We start from the raw sequence: 20,962 nt of genomic DNA, 5'->3' as shown, positions 1-20,962 counted from the left end.
TTTATTGTATGACTATAAAATGTTAAACAAAAAAAGAAAAGACTATAAATTACCTTCCAAGAAATGCAAAGGGAAAGCAGAACTTTGTAGAACTGCATAAAATTTTGGATGAATAAAGAAGGAAATGATATCTGGACATATATTTATCTACACATAAATACAAAATAAATATTCATTTTATATAATTCCTTAAATTAATTTTGGTTTATTGTTTTGTATCATCTTTTAGATAAGCAGATGTGTACTGTTGTTGTTTACGATAATTCAATTGAAATGCATTTATAAAGGAGTTGTACATTATATGTGTGAGCATGCTGGTAAGTACAAGTTCTGGCGAATACTCTTTAGCCTCTCTAAAGAAAGTCTTGAAATACTGAAATGTTGAAAAACAGGTTTACTAATTAAAATTGCCCTCCCCCTTTAAGGAAACTGCATAAGAGTTTGCTTAGCTTTGCCTGGCAGAAAGTACTATTGGCCTCGCCCTGTAAGGAGGCAGGTAAAGGTAATAGTAACAGTGTATCCATATCTTTATTCCTTCTAGTTTGCCCTGGCTGTGCATGAGTGTCACATCTTGCAGAAAACAACCTACGTATTTTTCATAAGTGTTTTATTTTTTTAGGTGTTATTTTGTTTTATACCGTGAACTGGAATGTCTGAGGATCAGGATTGGAACAAGAAATCTGTAAAGATCTTGGCAAAAAAAGAAGGCAATACAAAATGCGCCGACTGCGGAGAGCCAGGTGAGAACAAATTAAACTAAAAGAAAGGCTGGCAAACAAAATTAAGGAAACCATAGTTATGTATTTTTATCATCATGGGTAAAGTTTTTAATCTCTTCACATAAATTTGCAGCTCTTGAAAATTTTACTGTAGATTTGTAGATTAATAAAGTTTAGAGCATATGCTAGCACTAGTAGTGAAAGAAGCCAATCTTTGCATGAAAAAACATCCAAGTAACCTGCATAGCTCAAAGAGATACTAAATGTATTGATTCCTTTCCCCTAAGTGAAATACACAATTCAATGTAAAATTGCTTCGTCAAGTAGCATGCTGTACAACTAATTGATGCTCGGGAGCCTCCTTTGTTTAGAATTAATATTGAGTTTAGTTCATTAGGTAAATTAATATTCAAGTACCCAGTAATTTGGCCACTTCTTACCCCTTGAGGGCCTAAGGTGGGCAGCTCTCACCTAGAAGATGTTTGTTGTGAGATAATAGGAAGCAGCTATTGCTCAACATCCTGTTCAGTCATCAGGGAGCCTTTTTGTCTAAAACCTAATTCTATATATTCACTATAAGCTATGCTAAGGTTAGGCATCAGGTTTGTCATATTCATGTTATCTGTGGACATGCATTGGTTGAGTACTTTATCAAGTTGAAGAATCCTTGGTGACCATATTGCATCTGTTTTCTTCAGACCCCCAGTGGGCTTCGAGTACACTAGGTGTTTTTCTGTGTGTGACTTGTTGTGGTATACATAGAAATCTCCAAGACATCAGTAAAGTAAAGTCACTGAGTATGGCCAAGTGGGAAGAGGACCAAATAGAGGTAAAATGCACATTTTTTGCCTTGCAAGAAAATTCACAAAAAAATGGCAATATATATTTTTTTTTAATTTGGGTAAGCATTACATTTAGTCAATGTGTTCAGCAATGCTAGTCATCATTAGTAATTATTAAAAAGTCTGTTGTTATCAAGGTATGTATTGCTAAAGGATAATTACAGCTGCATATAACTACATATCAATATTAGAAGACTGGAAGAGGGAGAGGTGGCATCCTAACCAACCAGAGCTATATTCATTTGTACAGTGTTCAATATGAGACTGAGATTCTCCTTTAAATGTGCTTCTTCTCTTTTTTTATCTAATCATAGACTGGAGTAGGATCAATAGCTAAATATACAGAACATCAACATTATTTCAGGGGTGTTTGTATGAAGTTCTGCTTTAAATGTGTCTTTTGAATACAAATATCAAGATCATTATTTACCAACATTTAGCAAACCTGGAATGGAATTCTTAATAGTCATTAGTAATGTTTTCAATCCTGGACCAGATTAATTTCAGGTTTGCTGTATAACCCAGCTTCACCGATGGAAGTGTATCTTCTCCAGCCTTGGAGAGCTTTGATAAAGTAGGCCCATAGTGTCAGTGTATTTTGCAACACTTTAGAAAATATATTGAATTATTTGTTTATTAACTGCTGTTTTGACAAGGTCAGGATGAAATATGTCAGAACACATCAACCCAAATTTGTTCTTACTGTGCACACTCAATCCAGTGCATCTATAGACATTATTACAATACACAGTGAACTTTTTGGTATTGATACTTGCAAGCCCCTTCCTTTTGCCATCTTTGATCTTTCACATAAGTCTGGCTTTATGGAGATATAAATTCTGACAATTCTGCATTAGCTGACAATTCTGCTTACAGGATGGCATTCATGAGTAATCTGTATCCTGCTGTGTGCATTGCCATGATTTTCAGCCTCTCGTTTTAGTCTACCAATTGTTCCCACATGAGAATATGATATAAGTTGTCAGACTTATGACATGGAGGGGAAACAATCTTTTGTTATACAATTAGATAAAAACATTTTGATAAAAATCAAATAGTTATTTTAATTAGATGTCTTCTAAAAAAAAAGGCCCTTTGAGGACAGATTTGTGAGTTGGAAAATTCATATGTATGGCCTCCCTCAGGGCAATTTGTTCAGAGTAGAGGAAAAACAAGTATTTTTCCTTGTATTGGGATTCACATGTGACAAGGTGACATTGGTTCACATTATTGGCCTGATTTATTAAAGCTCTCCAATGCTGGAGAGGATACACATTTATTAGTGAAGGTGGGTGATCCAAACCTGGAATGGATTTCCTAAAAGTCTTTTGCTATTTGTTGGCAATTTTTTTAAATCCTGGACCAGATCTATTCTGGGTTGCAGGTTATCCTCCCCAGCCTTGGAGAGCCTTATTAAATCAGGCCCAGCGATGTTATGAAGAAGTACATTAACAACTCTTTCTGATCTGTATATGACCAGACGCAGGGCAGAGCTGGTAACTGGATGTAAGGAGTACCTCCTTATAGATCTCTGTAAATATGCTTAAAAACACATTATCTTTTCAATGCTGAAATTTAGAAGAACAACTTTTTTCAAGTGACTTAAAATTAAATTGATATATGACATTATGGGTTGCTTGCATAAATGTTTAAATTATGTTTAGGATTTTATTAGACTTTTGTATGCCATGTGTTGTCATAGCTTTCTAATTAGGGATTTTGACCTTGTGGTTTTATAAGAAGATGAAATAAAGTTTATTTAGGGAGGTAGAGCTCCTAGTAAGACATATTTGTTAGTTACTTCTTGTTATGCTAGATTTTCTATGTCTTAATAACAATTACCCTACTAAAAGTGAACCTGTGCCCACCTATACACATTAAATTATATACATATTTTTAACAAGGAATCAAATCACTTTTAAACAAGCCTTCATTCATTTCAGTAGCTATTTGCATTATGGAGAAATGCTTCTTAAAATTTACAATAGGCAAAAAGAAAAGCATTTATGCGCGGGGAGCCGCAGTTCAAAGGGGAAGAGACTTTACCCATAGTGATGTCATGATGCCAGAACCCGTCCACTCCCCCGTCACAGATTTAGACCTGTGTCCAGAGACAACCAGCCCACCTCACTGAGCCTGCGTTCCGTATAGGAGACATGGTCCGCAGCTCTGGCCGGGGCCACCCCCCCAAGCGAGGTCTTTTTTCTCCTGACCCCACTCGGGGGTGCACTGGCCAGAGCCGCGGACCACCAAAATTTTCTCACGAACCATCAGTTGGCGACTGCTAATCTAGACAATACCCTGGAGTCATTCTTCCCACTAGTTTACTTCTAATTATGAATTTGAATTTTCACCTTAAAAAAGCAACCCCAGGCTCTAAATTCTGTTCTGTGCAGTAGCAGCACCAAAGTGGATTAACTGTGTATAACTACCCACACGAATGAGAACCCTTAAATTATATACCTTTCAGGATTGTTTATACAGTCTATCACTTATATCTTGTCTGGGAATTTATATTTTGTCTTGGTACTGTGTGGGAGCAGTCCTCTAGCTCAGCTATTTATTGAGCAAGCAACCACACACCACTAGCATTCAGAAGTCTATGGAACCACCTCTGATAATGAGTAATTCAATCTAGTCTTCGTAACAGAATGTAAATGTTTTCATGACTTTGTTTCCTTGTTTGCATATTAACTTGCTTCTTGCTTCCACAGTATCTACAAAAACATGGGAATAATGCAGCTAAAGCAATATATGAAGCTTATGTCCCTGTGTATCATTACAGACCCACACATCTGGATTGCCAGTAAGCAGACTAACCTTTTCTGTTTATAAACATCTAACCTGCTTGTATATGTTCTGGCAGGCAGAACATATACAATATCTTATCATTCACTTATTTCCTTCTAACGTATTACTTTTTTCTCTTGGCCTCCAGTACTCTTTGGGTTTCCTGTTATCATTCTTTGCGAGCTAACATTAGATTTTTTTCATATTTTACTCTTATGTTACCTTCACAAAACTTCCTTTGTTTACAGTGTGTTGCGAGAGCAGTGGATACGGGCCAAATATGAGCGTAAAGAATTTACAAAAAAGGAAAGTTCAGATGGCCTTCATAATGGTAAGAAGGCATGTGGGTGTAAATTAACCACAAATACATTTAAATAGTTCATTTCAGTTTAGTTTTAATGTATAATCTCTTGAATGTGTCATGATGATAATATTTTATTTATGATGTTAATATGAGGAGAAACTGATTATTTTTACTGCAGACAGGTTTCATTTGGATCTGTAGGTAATTTTCAGAAAGCAAGAGAAAACTAAGAAAACTCTTCTTATTGTGACTAGCATTGGTCTTAAGCGCTTGTACACTGGAAAGCTCACATCCTCCCTAATGTTGATCCTTCTCCTATACATAGCATATGAAAATGTGCACATTGTATATGTCAGTAGTTATTCTAACTGAAATACATTCAGGTCTTTATGCAAATTTATTCCTCAAATTTTGAGAACAAAAGATTGGAAATAGGTGATGTAAACTATATCAGTTCAAATACAAACTAAAAAACAGTAAAGAACCCTTTTATTTAGAAAAGTGGTCCCCAAACTGCATCCTGTGGTCCAGGTGCTGCCTTTGCTTGCCTTTAACTAGGGTAACTTTTCCAATGATGATACCTTTCCTCCTGCTAACATCTATGCGTTCCATTGGTACTAATAGGTACTAAATGACCACTCACACAAGGCAATTTCTATCTCCATTGGCCACAGTCAGTGAATTTAGTCAGTGAATTTAGAACAAAGTAACAGGTTTACTTTAATTCCCTCTTCCCCCCAGTTTAAAAAGCATATATCTTTCCTTCATTCCCCCATTGATTCATTCATCCCTGGAAGCCAAAGGGCTTCTGGATATCGAGTAGTATGTTAAGCGTTGACGCATTTCGCCGATACACTTCCTCTAGGTACTTTTAGAGAGAGACTTAATTGGCAGAGGATCACTGATCCGATAATAGTTTTCTGTTTTATGTGATCCTCTGCTAATTAAGAGTCTCTCTAAAAGTCCCCTGAGGAAGCCTATCGGCGAAACGCATCGGGTAGAGACAACTCAACAACACAGTCAGGGGCCATTATTGTTTGCACTAAGATGTGATTCTCTATGTACTGTATTATGGATATTGGATGCTTTCGACCTTTAGTAAAATTGACCTTATTTTATGCCTCAAAAGCCCCACTTTGTAGATTTTGTAACTCAGCAAATAAGAACCTTGGGGTATTGCAGTATTCGGAAATTAATGTGTAAACAATCTAAACAGTGGTCAACCTTTTCAATTATCTAATTGTTTAGACATCTCCCTGGCTGTTATTATTTTTTTTATTATTTAGGATTTCTTTAAAATACAGAGGCATTTTTAATTACACATTCAAATGCATTGAGATGAAAAAAAACCTCTGAAAAAAAAGTCTGACAAGCTACCACTACATGTCAACAGAAATATATGTTTCCTTGCAGGAGTAAAGGAGGGAATCCTTTTCAAACGAGGAAGAGACAACGGGCAGTATTTTGCAAGAAAATTTGTCCTGACATTGTTAGATGGCACCTTAAAATACTTCATAAAGGCAGACGTGAGCAACATATTAACATATGAAATATTATTAATTAGTAATGAGTTTTTGTTTTTAACAAATGTCTTTTAAAATAGACCTATAATGAAGTCATAAACTAAAATTATTAACTGATTTACAATGGAAATTGATTGCTTACCTCTAATTAATTGTAAAAGAATTTCATCAATACCTACCTATTAGTGTTGTTAACATTTTTCTTGTTATCCTGGTCACAGTTCTGACTGTCGGCTCAGTAAAGACCTGCCTTCATTTTTTTTCTCTGGTTGGAACTACAAAAAAAACGACAAGTAATATTCATCACCATCCTAGATAAGTTTTATAAAGTAATAGTTTGCCAAAGTACTTGGCTTTGTTTGCAGTTTGACCAAGATGTTTCACAGTTTTAAAATGGATGACTGCTGAATAGGTGTCTCTAATGGAGTAATAAATTCAAACCCTTCCTTTAGTAACAGTTTGATTACTCCACCTTGATTATCTTTAACTCTGGCCTCACCTTATAAGTCCAACAATAGGAAGATCCAGATCTTTTACATAGTTCCTAAAGGTCAATGTCCCCACTTACTTGCAAGACTAAGCACCAGTTAAAGGAAACCTGAACTACAAGTGATATTCAGGCTATTAATGCTGTCTTTCATAGTAAATTCTATTTCTGCATTCAGTTTTTTTGTGGCTCCTGTGTATACAATAGCCGTTTAAACAAATAGTAAAAGAGCTATAATAATGGATTCAGTACTTTGAAGTACTAATAGGATCAGAAATTGAATGTTAAAGGTGAACTGAGATGAAAAACCTTTCCCTTGGCAGTGGTTCCCTGTCTGCACTACATGTTAACTGATGTCAGGGGGTTGATGGTCATAAACATACCCCATTCCATGTTCCTTCAGGTTTCCTCTTCTTTGTGCAACAGGTCCTCAAATACCACTGCACTTCACTGACCAAGTGTTCACAGCTCCCTGACATCATCCTGTATAAGACCAATAGTCCTGCATTGTATGTGAAGTCACCAAGGAATGCTGGATCTTCACACTCTTCACACAAATTACTGAGGCCTTTTTATTGATAGCCAAGGAACTAACAATGAGAGGTCAGCAATGGCCACTTCCGTACTTCACCAATTTTTAAAAGCTGATATGGCTCCTGCAGTGCAGAATGTCACCTGTGTAAAAAGCAAAGCTAAACACAACTGATTGATACTTTGCTCTTTACCTTTTTTCTTTTAGATATAGATAAATACTTTGTATAAAATGCCTTAAAGCAGGGGTCCCCAACTATCAGGAGAAGGACCCAGTTTGGTGGGGCGTACCGTTACCCATTGCAGGCTCAGGGTGGTGGTCGGGTTGTGCCTTTGGAGTAGGCGGGTTCTGACATCATGACTTCACTTTGGGGGGGAAGTTTCTTCCCCTTTGGGTGACACACGGCTCCCCACGCATGGGCGGTCCAGAGTCCGTGCATTTAGTGGTCTGCGAGCTTCCAAAGGTTTGGGACTACTGCCTTAAAGGAACCAATACTTTTTTTGACAAATATGAATCATGTATGCTACATGCTGCTAACTCCTCTTTTAACTTTTTAGGCTAAGGAACCAAAAGCTGTAATTAAAGTTGACACTATTAATGCCACTTTTCAGCCGGAAAAGATGAAACACACTCATGGCTTACAGATCACATATGTTAAGGATAACAGAACCAGAAATATATTTGTGTACCACAATGATGGACAGGTAAATTACAGGTATTTAACTGTGTGTGTGGGATCTGTAAAGTAATATAAACTCGCACAATAAAGAGTGTGCTTGAAAATACTACAGATTAGGGCTATCCTTCATAATAAGGGATGAACATTATTGTCAGTAAAATCATGATAGTCCTAACCCCTTTATCACTCTAACAATGTATAAGGAGGAATCCTACACAAGTTTGGAGATTGGTGGACAGTCTGTTTCACAGTTTGCATTTTCACTCTTATACAATTGTTGTTTTTGATTTTTAATTCAATATGAAGATTAGAATATATAGATTATTCAACAGAGACTGGGGACATTTCTGGATAATAATGCTAGAGATAAGATTTGAGCTACACAAGATGTGAATTGTTTTAATGGGTTGTCTAACATATAGACTTGCATTAATAAAGGGACCAATGAAGTACAAACACTCCATGTATCTGCAAAGCTTGTGTCTGTAATAGGCAAATATGGCTTCCCTTATATGGAAATGTAAACAACCTATACATAACAAAAAGATTTTGATTTATTTCCACGTGTCAGAAAGGTTGAGTTGTTCCACACTCATGTTAAGGAAGCCCACCATATGACCTGGACTTTTAAGAACTGAAATATATTTTTAATTTTGCAGGTAATTGTTAGCTGGTTTAATGCCATCCGAGCTGTACAGTTTCATTACATGAAAGTTGCATTTCCCATAGCTTCTGACAAAGAGGTAAGTGAGGAAAAGTATGGAAAAGTGATAAAGAGTTACAGTTCATTCTGTCAGACATGAAGCCTTTTATTGAAGGCGTTCTCCAAAATTTGAGCTTTAGTGTTCATGTTCTAATAGATATCAAGGGAAAGCAGAGTGACAGAAAGATGAGCTCATCAGTCTTAGCTCATCAGAGCTCATGCACTGAAAAGGTAAAGTAAGAACCATGTCCTGTTAAAACATAGAGCTATGGTAACATCCACATATGGTGCTAAAGACTGAAAAAATTAAATTCCATGAACTGAAAACCTTTTTTGGGTCTGCACCTTAATCTCAATTGCTCCCAGACGCAAATTCTCCCAGCTCGGGAACCATATATCAATTTTTGTGCAGATCCCCCAACAACTTCCACTGAACACCATTCTCCAAAGACAGGAACTACATACCCTAGATGGGTCCCTAATTCTAATCGTCATTTTTTAACCAACCAGCACACTCCTCTTGAGGACCTCAACCGCACACCCCAATTCAGACCAAACAACCCCGTAATGCGATTTGCTATCCCTAACCAACCAAGAGGGAAGCAAGGTGGGAAAAACTTTCACTTTCTCTTCAGAAAATGACCCCTTCTTCCTCTTCCTGACCTTTTTAAACTCTTTGACCCCTCCTATACCTCCTCCTCCTCCTTAAACTCCACCTTACTCACTTCCAACTAAACATTTTTAACCCTATGCCATCTGCTCCCTGTCTGCCCAGTCATGTCGGCCTTCCTCTATGCTCCATTTCTCGCACGTTCCAGGCCTAACTTTCTTTGTGACCAAAGTTCCTTGGTCCCGTACAAAATAAGGAATTGTGTAGTGCATGTGTTGCATCAATGCAGCCTGGTTTTACAGGCTCGAAATCTCATAATTATATTAGACAGTAATACAAATCTTTTGGCTGGTAAACTTTTTACCACACATTCATTTTATTTGAGTATTGAGCTGTTTTCCTAGAGTTGAGCTTTAAATAATCAAAGGCAACATAAAACTAGAAATCAATAAACTGTTTTGCTACAGTTTACTGCTAAATAGTGTTCGAATATCTCACTATTCGACTCAACAGCTATACAATCGAATAGTGAGATATTGTTCAGGTGATCGAATGTTGAATTCAAACAGCAATGAAATCAATGGTGGGAGAATTTGGGTTATTTTTAGGGACTATTAAGGGCTGCAAGAGCAAATACATTGCTCTTGCAGCCCTTTACTAGTTGTATGTCTTATCGGATAGAGTTTCAAGAACACAGGGAGTCCTGTGTTCTTGGATAGAGAAACTCTATCTAGGAACACATACTACAGAACTGCAACATCCTGATTGCTGTTGCTAGTAGTATGTGTTCTTGGATAGAGTTTTTCTATCCAGGGCACTAGATGTGATGAATGGGGAAACTTGTCCTTTTTGACCTCTAGTGCCCCGGGGATCGCCTGCAGTCACAGCTATGACCGCAAAGTTGACTGGAAAAAACTGAACTGGAGATAAACTCTGCAGTTCCACTACGATCCCCTGGGCACTACTGGTTTACTAACCTGTAGCTCCCCGGGGATCGCACACTCTTCTCAATGATTACAGATTCGGCTACAATCATTAAGAAGATGCCTGGCCTGCAAGTATCTCTTACCTTTAAAGCTACGTACACACGTCAGATTTTTATCGCCCGATAATCGGCATCGGCCAATTATCGGGCGAAAATCTGCCGTGTGTACAGTCGGTGTCGTCCATCGTCCGGACGACCGACCTGCCGGATCCACGGACGATGGACGACAGCCGATCCTAATGAAAGGGAAGGGGAGAGCGCGCAGCAGGGTGCGGCTCCGTCGCTCTCCCCCTCCCCTCTCCATAGAGCATGAACGGTGCTGTATGTACAGCACCGTTCATGCATCGTGCACTCCCTTGTCGTTGGAAAGGATCGTGAAAGATCCTTTCCAACGACAAAAATTGCAAGTGTGTACGCAGCTTAACACGCACAGTAATATGATACATTTGTAACATTTTTCTAACAGTGGATAAAAGAAAATGTAACAAATGTATCATAATATTACTGTGCTGGAAAGTGTGGTACAGAGTAAAGCTGAGTACACATGTGCAATTTTTGTTGGACTACACGATGCATGAACGGTGCTGTACATACAGCACCGTTCTGCTCTATGGAGAGGGGAGGGGGAGAACGACGGAGCGGCACCCTGCTGCGGGCTCTGCCCCTTTCCTTGCATTAGGATCGGTCATCGTTCATCGTTCGTGGATCTGCCAGGACGGATCCACGGACGATGAACGACGCCGACTGTACACACGCCAGATTCTGGCCCTATATCTGGCCGATGCCGATTATGGGGCGAGAAAAATCTGACGTGTGTACGCAGCTTAAGAGATGTCATGTCATTGTAGGATAACCTGTAAAAAAAAAAAAAAAAAAAAAAAAAAAGAAAAAAAAAAAAAAAAAAAAAAAAAAAGGTAAATAAACACAAACACTCAATAAATTAATTTAACATTCATTTTTATTTTTTTAAACACATTTTTTAAGTTTTTTGTATCCGAATTTTTACTGTCGAATCTTTTTTTTACAATTGGGTCGGGTCTACTCAAATTCGAACAGCCATTTTCGGGTTGAATATAAGGACAACCCGAATTCGAGCACCAACACTAGTGCTGAATGCCCAGAAATTTTTAGGTGCTGGATATTTCCTAATTGGCTTAAGACAGCTCCTGTAGCTGCTAGAAGTTGTTGATAAGTCTCTACATAATTGTATTGGTTGTATGTGGTATTTATTGCTGTTCACCAATAACATCCTGATCAAAGATCCTTTGTTAATCTGAGTTTTGGCTGTACTGCATATTTTCTGTATTGAGGTCAATATCCTGTGCTTTCCTGTGTCAGACATTAGCTTAATAAAATGCTTTGCATAAGGCAACTGTTCAAACTGATCCTCTAGCTTTTATGGAAAGGGTTGGCTCTGTAGCACCATGACATTTGTAAATGGCATGGTTTATGTCTTTATTGTAAAATATTGTAAAAATGTTGTATAGCCTGGTATGTGGAAAATGACTATTTCCAAAGATTAGTTATTCTTGTCCCAGTGAACTATACTAGAATATTGACTATAATTCTATAATTGGTATTCGGCTAAGATTCTCTCTAAAGGACATTATTCTTTTTCAATTTCTAGATTTTAAACCGTTTGCCTCGGAACTTCCTAAAAGAAGGCTACATGGAGAAAACAGGACCAAAGGTAAATCAAAAACATGACACAGGGTGTAAAAAATAGTTCAGGCCAAGTAAATCTCTGCTAAAAGGCATCCCAGAGGACATCCGTTTCAGCTAATGTCACAATGAAGAATTCCAACTTCATACACATTGAGTTAGAATATTACCTACTGTAATGGCAGGTCAGTAAAACAAGAATTGGGAACATTTGCAATAAAGGAAAGCGGAGTAACTGACCCCCGCAGTTAGGCAGACTATGGCTGTCATTTTTTTTCCAGGGAAAGTAACACAAACAAAATTGTTGTAAAACCCACCCATAAGCATGTTGGAATTTACTAACAATACTCTATGGTATAACCCTTGTGAGAGTAATTGGGTTTGGTGGCTGAATGCTAAGGGGATCAACACTGCATCTTGAGGAAGCAAGTGTGTCATGTGCCCCATGTTATACCAGAAAGTACGAAAGTAGAGTTGCAAGACGATGATGATCTGAATAGCAGGGTGCACATGCTAAAGGCCTAGCACAAGGTGAGCAAATATGTTGGAGAAAGATAGATGTGGATTTGAAATATTATTTACACTTTTTTGCAAGGTAAAAAATGACTTTCTTTTTTGGTGACACTTTTCTTTGGGTTTTACACTACTTTGATAAAGGTTTGCAAAACTGCTTATTGTGTAATACATTTTAAAATTGAAATTTGATGACTTTGTACTTTTTATTAGCTTTGCCATTCTACTTTCTGCTTCTTAAAATGTGTGTCTATGTGACTATGAACAATTTACATAATACAAGCAGTAGAAAAGATTTAAGACAAGCCCTCACTTACCTCTTTAGCTATTTGTAAGGCAAAGTCGTTAATTTTCAAAATGCCATTAAATGTGCTGTGAGGTTACATTAGAGGGCTGTCAGACTGCAAAGATCTTCTGAGACTGCGATTTCTGGGCCTCTGATGTGCATTTTGAACATTCATTTCTCCACATTGCCTGGAGGAATTGCTTTATAGTGGTTTTATTGCTTGTCGAGAATATATACTTACTTTTAAGTGAGAAAATGATCTTGAAGTAGCTTTGGAAAAATGTTTGCGTTTTGGAAAAAAAAAACTTCAATGAATTATGTTTTGTTTGACAAATTTGTTGCAAGCAAAATTAAACTAGTAGCAAGATAAAAAATAATGTGCATGGATTTTGTAAGATTATCTGTAAATGGATTATCTGTAAATGGATAATAAAATAACATGAAAGAGTTGTTTAAAGATTATTGCATTTTCAAACCCAGAGTGCCCCTGAACTAAACAAACCCACCTCCCCCTCTAAAAAAGCATTTGTACCTGGCTGCCATACAGTCCATATGCCATGCTAGTTTAACAGAATTAGAGTACCATCAAATTGTTGCAATGGCATGTTTAGTACAGAGGGATTATTACGATCAAACTGTGGGTGGGTCTGTATATTTTATTACAAATATGTCAAGAATGTGTCTCATGTTTTGCTTTTTTAGCCAACTGATGCATTTAAGAAGCGATGGTTTACTCTTGATGGCCGCAGGCTTATGTATTTCAAAGACCCCCTGGTAAGATCTTCAATCCTATGGTATTTTGCTACTAAATTAATAATTGACTAGGAAATGCAATAAATTGTGAATGCAATTTAAATTCAAGACCATACTTCATAATTGCAGGATAAAGTGTGTGTTTATCCTCATATTCAATAAAAACGTGTACAAAAACGTTTGTTTTGCAACTCTTCACTGGATAGTTCAAGGCTGTATTGTTATAAGTAATTTCATCTGATCATTTGTTTGATTTACATTTTCACTGTACACCCTACTCACCGGCCGTTTTAATGCCAGGGGAGGTCCCTAGGATAGGAATCACAGTACTGTTTTTTTATATATAATTTATTTTTATTGAGATTATAGAATGGAAAAACATAGCGTAAACAAGTTTACAACCAATATACACAATGGTCAAACAACAATTTGAATATGTTACATCATTTAACATCACAGTACTGTTTAATTGAATGATCATAGAGATATTTGTGAATCATCAAGATTTCTAACCCATATCACTAAGGTGACTGCTTTTAGGTATGTTATCCAGAATTCCAGGTTCTCAAAGCACAAAGTTCAGGTACTAGTGAAAGGTGTCGTGTAACTGATAAGACTGAAGTTACTTTAGGACCTTTTAAATCTTGTTTGTTAAACCTCCATGTGTTATATCCAATATGGGTCAGTATCAGGATCTTCTTTTCTAGATTTATGGAGCAGAGTATAAAAATTAGGTCTATAAGTACTTTTTACCCCTAGGTGATTAGCTGCATCTGGTTGATTTTATTTGCTTTGGGCAACATCTAAGTGGGTTCGAACCTTGTGACTCCCCAGCCAGTCCTTACGAACAAAAGTCAATAAACTGGATTAGAAATTCCTGGTAACTTGATATTGTTTAACTAAAAAGAGACTGACACTGGGTATGTCCTCAAGTGGGGCTACAAACTTGGACAAATTTGTTGGTATCCCTCTAAGGACATCACAGACACTAAGAAGTTGGGTTAGTACAAAAAGGTTCCAAGTGACACTACACAGGTGAAGAAGAGGGAGGTTAATGATATTTTAATTGACACTTTTTATGTTTGCTACTGTTGTCACAGGAATGTCAAGCTGCTCATGTTATAACCTTTGTATTTACTATGTTTGTCTAACATTTTCTTTCCGATCTCATCAACTCTCCATTACTTTTCCCTTGTCCATGATCAGTGTAGGATACATAATGATACCAAATAGAAGAGTGTCTACTTTTCTCCATTTACCGACTGTACAATTGGTGATACTAGTTATTAAAAACACATTGTAATCAAAACATTTATAATCTTTTATAGGGTTACCAAGAAATATGTTTTTTTTTTTACATTTTTTTGTAGAATAAGCGATACTTTACATTTTTAACACTTGTTTTGTTTTAGTTGATTAAAAGCCATGCAGGTATATCTAGGACAATTGTTTTTAATTAAATAACTTTTCAGGAGGCTTAAAGCACTTTTTCAGTGAAAACTAAGGCTAGGTACACACATGCAATAATTATTACTTGAAAACGAACGATCAACGATTAATCTCCATTTTTTTAAACGATTGTATTGTGCACAATTCTGTACATGCTGTAACAAACGATCGTTTAAATATAATTGTTTAAAATATAATGTACACACTAGATATGATCGTATAAATGATGCAGGAAGTGGCATGTACAGGAGAAAGTGTATCACAGAACAATCCACGATCACTGAACAACCGTACACACAATAGATTACTAACAATTGTCGCCCAATCAGAACCGCCGGAACGGTCGTTCGTTTCCAGCGAGATTCCTCATTTTTCGACGTCATTGACCAGTTGTTGTGCACTTTTTTTGTGAACAATTATCGAATGATCTGTCGTGGATTGTTCCTTTCCAATGACAATTATTGCACGTGTGTACGCAGTGTTGAGGATTCTTCATATGTATTTATGACCTTGTCACTGCCTGTAAGCTGAAAATACAGCAAAACAATGTTATCTTTCTTAAGGAAGCTACTAATCCCGTCCACTACCATAGTCCAGACTGTATAATGAAGAGAGTCCTTAATGTCAATTTTGTAGCTTTTCATTGCAAAATTTTGGTTAGTAAATCAGGTCCCCTATGCTTCTTTATTGATCATTGTTTGGTATCTCTCAGGATGCCTTTGCTAAAGGTGAAGTGTTTTTGGGGAGTAGTGAGAATGGATACCAGGTAAAACCAGAAACAATTTCAAGTACACAAGGCAGCCTGTGGAACTACGGTATATCCATAAGTACCCCTGAGCGTACTTACCTATTTGCATGTGAGAGTGAGACTGACCGAGAAAACTGGCTCAGTGTGTTCAAGAAAGTTATCAGCCTTCCCATGAATATTCGAGAATACGCAGGTACTTTTTTTTCCATTTTTTAATATATATATATATATATATATATATATATATATATATATATTGCAAAATTTATGTTTTAGAAATTGTGTCCTGTATTACATTTATTGTCATTATTGTTTAAAAAAAGCAGTGTGAAGTAGCCTGACCTGTAACGATATTCTGTACCGTCTTTGTGATACCTAATTGCTAAATAATTTAAATCAAAGCAGAGACAAAGCAGGAGAAAGGAGAAAACAAAGAAAGACAATGTGTTGAGCACAGAAATATAAGATGCAAATGCATAGATATTTTTTTTTTTGCAATAGTTTGTTATTTATTGACAATTTCATATAATTAATATGGCTATTACTAATTGACCTTAGCATGAGGTTACATTAGAAACCTTAACATGAATTTGCATCAGCATAGACTGCTGCTTTTGACTGAATCTGGTTTCAGTGGTTGTCAGTAAGAGACCGCAATTACTCTTTACTGCTCAGGCTTGGAACACTGTACACAGATTATCTAGAAAATGAATTATTAGCTACAGCAGAATTACTGCTGCTGATCACATGAAAATATGGTTCATTTTGTGCACCTGAATAATGTTCTCTCTGTGGGGATGTATATAATCCCACTGATTAAAAATGGGGGTAAATAGTCAGGACACGGGTTCCAGAAAAAGTATTCCCTACAAGCTGGCTTTCCAAGATAGATATGTTGTGCCTTAAAGTAGAACTAAAGTCTCACTTTGAAATGTAAGGATCAGGCAGGCAGTTATTGCAGAAAGTGACAGACAATGTCCCTTCTGCAATAACTCATCTTACTTGCTTGATTGCACCTGTGAAATGCTAAAAAAGCTGAGCTGCGCTTGCGTAGCGTCAGCTTTGGTTTACAGGAAAATCTAGCAATCACAGCTTGTTTTGGGGATGTTCCAGGGATGAAAGGAAGATGGTGATACTTTGTGATGGAATGCAGATAAGTGAGTTGAGCAGCTTTAGTTTCGCTTTAATTAAGGTGAATTCCAATACCTTTAGTCTTGCACAGCTGTACCACCTCTTTGCCTACACCAATTCCACCCAATATTTCCCCAGGATAATTGTCGCTGGGCCATTCCTTTATTCATTGGAGGCTCAGCATGTGTGCCTTACCCTGGACAGTTTTATATGGTGTAGAATGTGCTCTGTTTAGGGTGCCTTATTTTCTAAGTTCGACCAATAGACCTTATAAAAGGGAAAGGTTTATTTACAGATTAGGATATACGTATTATTTACAAGAAGAGAAGACGGTAAAGGGTATAAAGGAACGGGATGGGAGAAGGAAGGGATCCTGCTCTATATCTAGCACATGGTCATTCTCACTCACACAACCATACAAGCCGGGGTTTTCTCTTCTTGAACCATTCCCATCTGCAAGTCCTGAGCAAATCACATTGTTAATCTATCCTTGGTGAAGTCTTGCTCAAGAGGTCACACAGTTTGTCTTTGTCCCAGGCCTGAGGTTGTAATCACAGACCCCCTGCCCACTCCAGGGAGACTGAAGCAATAGTTTGGGAAGGAACAACCACCAGGTGGTCAAACTGGCCAACGTGATAAAGATCCCCATTGTCTCTGCTCAGCTATCCTTGGTGGTTATTTTAGGATCTGCATTTGTCTTAACAGATAATGAGGTCCTTGTTGCTTTCTAGGAGGCAGAATTATCCTTATTCACAAATCATAGTCATATCAGTTTTAGTCCCTTACAACACATGAAAATGTTTGTTTGTTGCTGAATTATATTTACCCTTCAAAGCCCTTTTGATATTTGCATAATGAGCATAAGGGCTGCTGGCTTTTGAGAGCAGTACTAGGGCATAGTATTGTGACATTTTCAGGAAGCTACAGTATGTACAGCATCTTGTTGGCCAGTAGTGATCTGCCACCATTGTATAGAGAAGCATGATGATGTCACTCAATTTAAATGGAGGTATATAAATAAGAGGTGTGTGGGGGGGGTTAGAACAACTATCAGAATTTTATTGCTGTCTTTATTTACATTGCCACAAGAATGGAGGAAAAATCTCCGTGTGGACACTTGTTCCCGTTATGGTTTTTTTACTATCTGTAAAGTTAGCAATAAGTGACGTTTCCCTCATCCCTAGCACAGATGGGAAAAACTGTGATAATTTTTTTTTCAATTTTCAGCCTTTCAATACACTATTTAATGTGCATCTCTTTTTTAGAGAAATGATTATTGCAGGTTTTTTATTTTTTTGACCAGATTTGTCAAGCTGTTTTTATTACAACGGTATATTTATTTGTTGTTTCAGTCTGGTACTAATTTTTATTTTTATCTTTTTCTAGTCGAAGCGAAGTTCAAACATCGTACATAGCAAGCACCAACTTGTTGTTTACCAGACTATCTTACTAAGGACTCTCATTTCTTCCTTGTATATGTGTAATTATGTCTCTGCTTGTATGGCAGACAGGGCTACCAGGCCACGCAGACATATTTTCAACATCTAGCTAAGGAGATAGAAAATACGTATGTTTTATATTTTAATTAAAAACAGCCTAATTGTAGTAAACTGTAAATTATGGTATGGTATAACACTGTGTTAAAAACAATAAAAATGTGTTACTGCTTTTTGCAATGGGTTAAAGATACTTTACTTGTTATATCAGGAACTGTAATGAAAAGAATGTTCAGAGATGGTAAGTGGATTATAAAAGTAACAGTTCTGTCTCAGACTCCACACTTCTTTGGGAAAGAGACTTGTAGCTGTTTGCCCAGCATATCTGAAGATGAGGTGAGAAATGAACATAGACCAACCAAAATGAACACTCCAATGCAGGCATCCCTATCATTGCAATGCTGAAGCTAACCCAGATTAAGATTTTTCTGTTAGCTGCCAATTACTTTCATTAATGCAGTTGAAGAAATGTTCGCACCCTTATTGAAGATCTCACCTAGTAAGGTATGGAATGTGTGCTACACATGGAAATCTTCCTCGGACATAACAACTAAAGCCAGGGAACTGCAGAAGAGTTGATATGACAATTGTGGATTAAATAATTCTTTTTCATGGCCATTCACTGTACATTCATTAGGAATTTGTCATTTTATGGAACAGGACCCATGACCATTGTGCTTGTTGTGAAGCTGAATACAGTAACGGAAAAATGGAAGATTATGATGAGGCAAATATGTCCATGGAAACCTCAGGTATCTTTAATGGAGAGGTTCTGGTAACATCCAGTTTAAGCACTGTACTTGCCATTATGTTTGTCCTGGGTTTGTCTGGAAATGTTTATGTACTTGTGATAACGGTCTTGTCACCCAGGCCAGCAGGTTCCCTCTGTATCAATGTCATAAACCTTGCTTTGGCAGATCTACTTTACCTATCAACCATTCCTTTTGTTCTGAGCACATACCTGTCACGCAATTGGTACTTTGGAGATATAGGATGTAGAATTCTTTTAAGCATGGATTTATTCACTATGCATGCTAGCATCTACACCCTCACTGCAATGAGCGTTCAAAGATATCAGGTGATTGTCAGACCTTTCAGAGCACATATCGCCCAGTGCCACCAAAAAATGACAAGCCTTGCAATCTGGCTTACATCATTTTGTCTGACTTTACCAATGATGTGTATGATACGACTACAGGACAGCCATTATGGATCTGGCAAGAAGATCTGCTTTCCTACCTGGACACCAGATTCATTTAGGAATTACCTAACAGTCCTTTTCTGCACCAGCATACTAGGCCCTGGGTTGATTCTGGTATATATCTATAGCTCTCTGGCTAGGGCGTACTGGATATCTGGCTTAGAAGTCAACCAATCAAGACGAAAACAAAAGCATTGGGTGGGGTTGCGTATATTTACAATAATTATTGTATATTGGGCTTGTTTTGTGCCTTTTTGGGCATGGCAGCTAGCCAAATGTTATCAGAAAGAACATTCAGCGCTTAGTCATTCAACTCAGATTTATCTGAACTTTGGCGTTACCTGCTTGACGTATGCCAATAGCTGTGTAAATCCCCTACTTTATACTTTACTAACTCGTAACTACTGGGAATATTTAGCTGGCCGCAGTCGAAAATCCAGCAAAAAAGAGATGCAGAAGAAAAACTTGGAGAAGTGATTGATGTTAGAATTTTTGGAATGTATAATTTTTTATTCTGCTAAATTGGATACAAGAGATTATGGATTGGGTATGGAGGAATTGGAATAGAGGTATTAAAAAATTCTTGCAGTTGCAAAATTCTTGCAAAAATTGTGGGTGGAAGCACTGTGCTGTGTAGGCTCACGTTCTAGGTAGATATAGGTATACTTCTTTAAGGCCCCACCAACAGAGGAGTGTTACTACCCTGAAAAGTCAGCACAGTGTGTATAGTACATTATTCTACTTCCTTTTTTAGGTGAGCATTTGCATTGGAAGAATACTTAGAAATATATAAATCAGTACTGTATATATTATATTGCTTTTTCCCTTTCTACTTTTCAATGTTCAGATACCTTCTTGTTTAACTTTGTTTTACCATTCATAATAGTATTTAATAATTATAAGTTTTTCATTCATCTAGAGAAGCTGGTTAGGGGAAATACATAGTTAAGAAGTGTAGATGGCAGTCAAACACTATCAAGGCTGCAGTGGCGGCAAACGCTGCCATGGGGCATGTAACAATGCAAAAAAAGGTACTGTACAATGGAGAAAGGTGTATTTCTAGGGCAAATGTGAAATACACAAATATTTTTTATAACATGCTTGGAACCTGCAGCCTTAAAGCTGCATGTGGTGTGCATATTTCACAGAAAGGCTTAGCTACAAAGTACATTGGCAGTGCATAGTTGGTTGGGAAATAGAAATAGAATTGTTTCCCTTTAAAATTAGCTTAGCTTGTATACAGCAGTTATCCCAATATTATTATTTTTTTTTTAAAAAAGTATATATTTTTAGATTTTTTTGTGTTACATACTTTTGTATCAAGCAGTTTTAGGCCACTTGTCTTTTTTTCTATTTCTTGTAGTAATTCTTGTATTACTACAAGAATTAAGATATGATACAACAATCAAAATAGTAAAAACTGGCCAGCAAAAAGACAAATTAGGATAAGGCATGCATAAGCTTAAGCGTATGTCTAATTTTTATTTTTACTTTGAAGCTGTAAAAAAAAAAAAAAAAAGAATTTAGAAAAAATCAGTTTACCCTAAAA

At 37.0% G+C, this 20,962-nt stretch overlaps 2 protein-coding genes across 2 annotated transcripts; both read left to right on the top strand.

The window, feature by feature from the left end:
* Positions 1-534: 534 nt before the first annotated feature.
* LOC140337386 (arf-GAP with dual PH domain-containing protein 1-like) lies at positions 535-18,392 on the top strand. The gene is made up of 11 exons (XM_072421116.1): positions 535-740; positions 1,418-1,548; positions 4,276-4,367; positions 4,600-4,682; positions 6,069-6,181; positions 7,755-7,901; positions 8,536-8,619; positions 11,802-11,864; positions 13,338-13,409; positions 15,550-15,778; positions 18,103-18,392. Exons 1-11 carry the CDS (start codon positions 650-652, stop codon positions 18,129-18,131), a joined length of 1,134 nt encoding a protein of 377 aa, XP_072277217.1. The 5' UTR covers positions 535-649; the 3' UTR covers positions 18,132-18,392.
* A 140-nt stretch (positions 18,393-18,532) lies between these two features.
* On the top strand, positions 18,533-20,937 carry LOC140337387 (urotensin-2 receptor-like). Its single transcript, XM_072421117.1, has one exon. The coding sequence runs from the start codon at positions 18,922-18,924 to the stop codon at positions 19,888-19,890; it is 969 nt and encodes a 322-aa protein (XP_072277218.1). The 5' UTR covers positions 18,533-18,921; the 3' UTR covers positions 19,891-20,937.
* The last annotated feature ends 25 nt before the right edge of the window (positions 20,938-20,962 follow it).

The sequence above is a fragment of the Pyxicephalus adspersus genome, chromosome 8 (genome assembly GCF_032062135.1).
Source record: "Pyxicephalus adspersus chromosome 8, UCB_Pads_2.0, whole genome shotgun sequence".
NCBI classification, from domain to species: Eukaryota; Metazoa; Chordata; class Amphibia; order Anura; family Pyxicephalidae; genus Pyxicephalus; species Pyxicephalus adspersus.
This window is presented reverse-complemented; position numbering and strand designations above follow the sequence as displayed.